This window comes from Telmatherina bonti (assembly GCF_933228915.1).
Source record: "Telmatherina bonti genome assembly, chromosome: 1".
Taxonomy (NCBI): Eukaryota; Metazoa; Chordata; class Actinopteri; order Atheriniformes; family Telmatherinidae; genus Telmatherina; species Telmatherina bonti.
In genome coordinates, this window is record NC_136619.1 from 17822279 (window position 1) to 17828278 (window position 6000).

The following is a 6000-nucleotide window of genomic DNA, read 5'->3' on the forward strand; positions in this document are numbered from 1 at the left end:
AAATTCCTCAGATTGTATAAGAAATGTTAGCTACCTGTGTTTAATAAGTACTTAAACTTTCAGGATGCACAAATGCTTTTATACTAGACCTATAAAATTGCTGGATCTTAATTACCCACCATTTATCTAAAAAAAAAAAAAGAAAATGATTTTTTTTTTTTTTTGTTTTGTTTTATTTATGTTTCTAAATATACTTTTCCACCATTACATCACAGCATTTCACTAAGTTACAGTACTGCATGTTTAAGCAGGTCATTGCAGCTGCATCATGCAATAATAATGCACCATGAATAAAAGTGAATGATGTTCACAAGAACAAATGGATTCTTTATATTCCCTTATTATTACAGTTGAAAAAATTTTTAGGTTTGGCTTTGGTATGAAGGGTAGTTCTCAACAAAAACTACTTACACAGATCCCACCCACAGACACTAAAAACTGTTAATGGCTTCAGTGTAACATTGCAACAGAATTGTCTCCAACATTTAAACAGCCTCCTTTTCTCTTGATAAAATTTGAATTTCTTTCTTCTTTCAGACTCGCTTGCGAGACCGTTGTGAAAGTCCCCAGTTGTTGATGGACACAAAGATGATATATCCAGTCACCTTCCCATTTAATCCATCCTCCCTTGCTCTGGAAACCATCCAGATCCCCAGCTCACTCAACCTGAGCTTCCTCACACGTGTGTAATCTGAGTTCACAGGACCGCTCTGAGCCCCACAACAGCCACAGCTGGAACTGCAAGCCACATGACACCCATACAGATGTTCCTATGTACACTAATTCAGTTTAAACAATTTGAGTTCATGTTAACACTGACATCCACACACAAAATCAACTTAATAAACATGCTAAACTTTTCATCCGTTCACTCCACAAAACACGCACCATGAATAAAAGTGAATGATGTTCACAAGAACAAATGGATTCTTTATATTCCCTCATTATTACAGTTGAAAAATTTTTAGGTTTGGCTTTGGTATGAAGGGTAGTTCTCGACAGCTTGTACAAACGCCCGCCCCTTAGAGAAGCCACAGGGTCAAAACAAACGCCACCAGCGCTTGCTTTTCATCAGCACCTGGCTCTGTCCTGGCGGTCACTCCGATCCTTTCCTCTGTGTTCTCAGTAAAGGTTACAGTAGCTGTTGTTGTCGTCTGGTCCTCCACTGAGAATGCATGCACTGATATAAAAGAAAGGCCCTAAAGGAGGCAATGAGACCTCACAGCAAGCAGTAATTTGACAGGCTGCAGTCTATCTTGGTGTGTTGATGAGTTCTGAGTCTTGGTACAAAGACAGCTGGGTAAAAAAGGAACGCATGTTGGCTCTTCTCCACCCAACATCTAGTAATTAGACTCCACTTCATCTTATATGTTATCCTCAAACTCTCGGAGCACAGTCAAGCCAAGACAAAACAAAACTCATCGTCTGTACTATATTATTTAAACAGAAATAAATCTATATAAATATGAATAATATATATCCTGTATTTTATTTATTGCACTTAGTAAAGCTCCCACCCTCCCTTTTTAAGATTAGTCACTTTCTCATTGCAGATTGAAGGATGGGACCACCCACTTCCCCAAATGAACAATGTTGTAAAGTTTTAGTTGCACTGTAAGGCTGTTTATGTCGATATTAGGTAAATTATATTGTGTAGTTAAGTTCTGGCACAAATGATTATTTACTAAGTCTTAGAGATGTGGCTCTGTCATGCATTCCTGGCAGATGAAGTGTAGCGCAGGTTTAGGAGAGGGAAGGCTTTGAAGGTACGAGGTTGAAACTCTGCCACCAGGGGGGGAGGGTTTAACCTGCTACGATCTTTACCGTTTACAGCTGTGACCAGACCTGAGAGGAAAGACAGAGATATTTACTCACTCATGGACATCACAGTGCAAACACAAATCTGTATGCACAACTAAACACTGCTTATTCTTCTCTCAACCTTTCTTCTGGTCAGAGCCTTGAAAGATGTCTCCATTACCATTGTGTAATTATTTATTTCAGTATTTTTTTTTTAGGTAATGTTTATTGTAAAGATGTGTTACTGAGCAGAATGGATGGTGAAAAATATTTCTATAGTTGGTTAAGAAGAGATTTCCTCAAATGTATTCAGCTTTATGTTTTGTTTGCTGTTTTCCTGCAGCAACACTGATGCAGCTCTGTGGGCTGATGTTTCCACATCCCCACCCCATGCCTTTCTCTCTTTTGGCTTAACGTGGGTTTTTATTACCAAAAACATACAGATTATAATTAATCCAGTTGTTAACTGATTTATGGTTATGAGTTAGGTTTTTTTTTTTCTGTATGGTCCACACATTTTATTCCATCTATTTGGATATCTAATAATATTTGGTCCTTGCTTTCAGCTCAGCAGAACCAGTTACAGCGTTGTTTATACCTGAGAGCACACTTTGCTGCTGCAGCACTTGTTAAACCCGCATGGACTTGGCTCAACAAGCATCACCAGCCAAAGAAATCAGTCTGCATCTTACCGTTTTATAAGAAAAACAGAGTTGTGTTGCTTGATGAGCTAATAACTTGCCCATGTTGTCACAAAGATGCCTCTGTCTTCATGAACACCATCTCCTGTTAAGCACTTTTTTCTTTGCTTCTGTTGTATCCTCTGTTTTAACAATCAGTGGGTTTTTTTATGTAAACATAATTCTCCCCAGTGACCTTATTATTATTATTATTATTATTATACTTATTATAGTGTATTTCTAATTGAAGGAGTGTTTTCAGCGTAAACGGTCATCAGAACTGGACTTTCTTTTTGAGATCCAGTCTGAAAGAATGAAGGAAAAAGAAACAAGCAAATGAAAATATCAATTACTGAGAGCATGCAGCTAAAAACACTAAATTGATCAATGAAGTTTCTTTCCAGATGCCACTTAGTTCAAGTGGATTTGTGTGGATTGTTCTGTGTGGTACCTGAACATCCATCTGCTCTCACTGGGACCACATTTTATCGGCCTTTTGTTGAATAATTGTATTTGTATGTAGTGTGTTACAAACCCCCAGCTCGCCAGTGAAAAGGGGGAAAGGTTTGTAAAGGTTAAACCCACAAATAAGTTCCTTTCAGAATAAAAAGGTTTTTATTTGCAGGCAACACTTTTTGTTGCCCATGACAAACAGGCAGGAAGAAGAAACACAAAGGTTGTAACAGGCTTTGGGTCACACCCTGAACAACACTAAGGGTGACAAACCACCCACAACTAAACCACTGCTTATAAAACAGCTTACCAATCACCCCTACTGGCCTCACAAATACAAAGATCCGTACTACAGCACAAAACCACTGTCCCAGGCTGGCAACCTAGCCACAGTGAGGCAAACTGAGCCATCCACACTCAGCTGCCCTGAATGATTGCCAGCCTGCTCCTTAAATAGGGCTGACGAGCTGGCCCAGCTGAAGGTGATGATGATGATGCGGATCCTGGAAGGAGCAGTGCAGCCAGTTGTTGGTTGGAAACAAAGCCATCAGCCAAGTCTAGTGGAGATCACAGTCAGATATGCACAAGCACTGCGACGTAACGTAGTGTAACGAGTGGTTTGTGTAAAGAGAGCATATCTGCGAGCTGTAACAAGGAGGACGTTAACTGAAGGAGTTCATCAACCGTATGAATGTCAACCAAGCTTCATGGTTTTAGCTGCACATTGTAGACAAAGCCTTATCGGGATTTTTTGCAATCTGAATGACTTACACCATCAACATTGTGGCATTGTTGTGTTGTCAGTGCAGTTTTTTTTTTCACTGTAAATTGATATAATTTGTTTAAATGTGATCATTTATATCGATTACATGTCCTCCTGTGCTACAGCTGGCGTCCCAAATGGGTTACACTGTTTATTCCTCATCCAGAATGCACTTTTCTTTTTTTCCAATGCTGCAGAGGATGACTGATAAATAATAGATGGGTAAAGACTGAAAAGAAACCAATTTCACCTGAGTTTTGCATTTTTTTCCTGATTTCTGCCGCATTTTGTGCAAAATTTGCCTATAGCCCTCTTGCACGATCGCTCTTAACATTATCATTTAATTAAAGCCGCAGGTTACAGATGCAGCTCTTGTTGACATGTGACGATGGGAAGGCTGGCCTCGTTTCAGAGAAGAAGAAAAAAACTACAACAAAGTTAAAAAAAAAAAAACTTGAGCATAGCTGCTGTGGCTGTTTGTTCCCTCAGGCTTCATGTGGGCACTCAAACAGGAGAAAATGCCATTACGTCATTCTCCATGTTCCTCATCAAGGAGAGTCCGGTTGTATGATATGACGTAGACATTATAAATGACCATTGTTCTTATAAACATTAAAATTAATTGTGCCGTTTTAAAAATTGTTAAAAACAGAAGACATGTCATCACCCAGCTGTTGTGGTACTGGTGTGAACATGCTGAAGCCAGTATCAAATGTTTCCTCTAAACTCGTGTACATTTGACAAACTGGACTGTTTGTAGATTCTGGTAGCTGTGCTTCGTGAATGTGTTCACCATTAAGAAACTTGGAAAAAAAAACTGTCAAACCTGTAAAAGTAAAAATAAAGAATTCAGCACTGTCAGGTTGTCAGTGGGATTTTTTTTTTTTTTTTTTTTTTTTTGTCGTTTTGCAGTGTTGTTCCTTTTCATATGTCTATATACCCAGTTACAAGAAGGTTTGGATGCGGTGTAAAATGTAAATTAAAAACACTCATTTTACTATTTATTTTTAATTTAATGCAGCAAATCTTATTTACCATCCCAACTTGTCAGGAACCAAGCAGTAAAATAACAAGGACACCAAGTTATTTTTAAAAAACTGGGCTTGTAATGGCCCAAAATTAATACAAAAATCCAAAGAAATGAATAAACCAGCTGGCCTTCAACTCATAAGATCCAATCATGACTAATATGATACATACGTTTCTGACTCATTTGGCTTCACTTTATGGTAAACTTTGCTTAAATCACTGTTGAACAAAAGCTGATTCTTCTGCCACTTAATGGACACCACAAATCGGAAAATTACAAGTAATAAATGGTAAATGTCCAAAAAAATTTTGTTGTTTTTTGTTAAAGGGGAAAATAAAGACCAGATACTGGGGAAAAAAATGGATTTTTCTTTCTTTTTCTTTCATGGGTCGGGTTCTGAATGGTTAGGAGGTAAAAAATAAAATAAAATAAAATAACAATGCTCAAAAGTAACTGAGGTAAACGTGTCTTTTCTTAAAAATATGTTTTATTTACAGTTGAATATGGAAAATGGTTTCTTATCAATATGATTTTAAGAAAAATCAGTCTCAAATTGCTCTACTGTTTGAGGAGTCTGTCTCAGATTGTTGAACCTCTGCTCATCTGTACTTCTGAGAAACTGCTTCTCTGAGGTGCTCTTTTATCATCCAGTCACATCACTGGTCCATTGCCAGTTCACCAACATAGTTTCAGCCTGTTTCTCCAGCTGTTCACTTTTACCACCCCTTACTTTTGCAGGCTTTTGTTGCCTTGTTATAAATTTTTTTGAGGCATTTCTTAAAATAAAGCTAATATTTTTAATGAAATACTAAAGTACGACATTTGATACATTTCCTGTGTTTTGTTGTGAACAAAATTCTTGTTTCTGTGATTTGCAAATAATTTGCAAATCATAATATTCGTTTTTTTATTGACACTTTAGTGACAGAAGCCCATTTGTTTGAAATTGTGGTTTTAGGTGACGTATTATTAAACAACACAACAACAGCTAAAACTACATTAATGGTGCATTTATTGAATTATGAGATGTGATTATCAGGACTCAGTTATGACATAAAATTTACATAATTTGCAACAATTATGCAGCTTAAAGTAATCCACATGTTTGAGTTCATGTGTAAACCATTTGGCCACACGGTAAAACTAACCCTGTGGGTCTTGCAGGTAATGCTGCAGGAAGGTATGAAGCCTTAAGGTAAAAGCAAACAGCTTAAACACTTTCCTAAGAAGCTTATTGTACCCTCTCTGTCCCTCGCTGACAATCCTAAGTGGAG

General features: G+C 37.6%; 1 protein-coding gene across 1 annotated transcript in view; it reads left to right on the plus strand.

Moving 5' to 3' along the window:
- myo5aa (myosin VAa) overlaps positions 1-1570 on the plus strand; it is a 48871-nt gene extending 47301 nt beyond the window's left edge. Inside the window, exon 42 of the mRNA XM_079241967.1 lies at positions 538-1570. Coding sequence (XP_079098093.1) covers positions 538-690 — 153 coding nt within the window. The 3' untranslated portion in view covers positions 691-1570. The remainder of the gene's footprint in view (positions 1-537) is intronic.
- The last annotated feature ends 4430 nt before the right edge of the window (positions 1571-6000 follow it).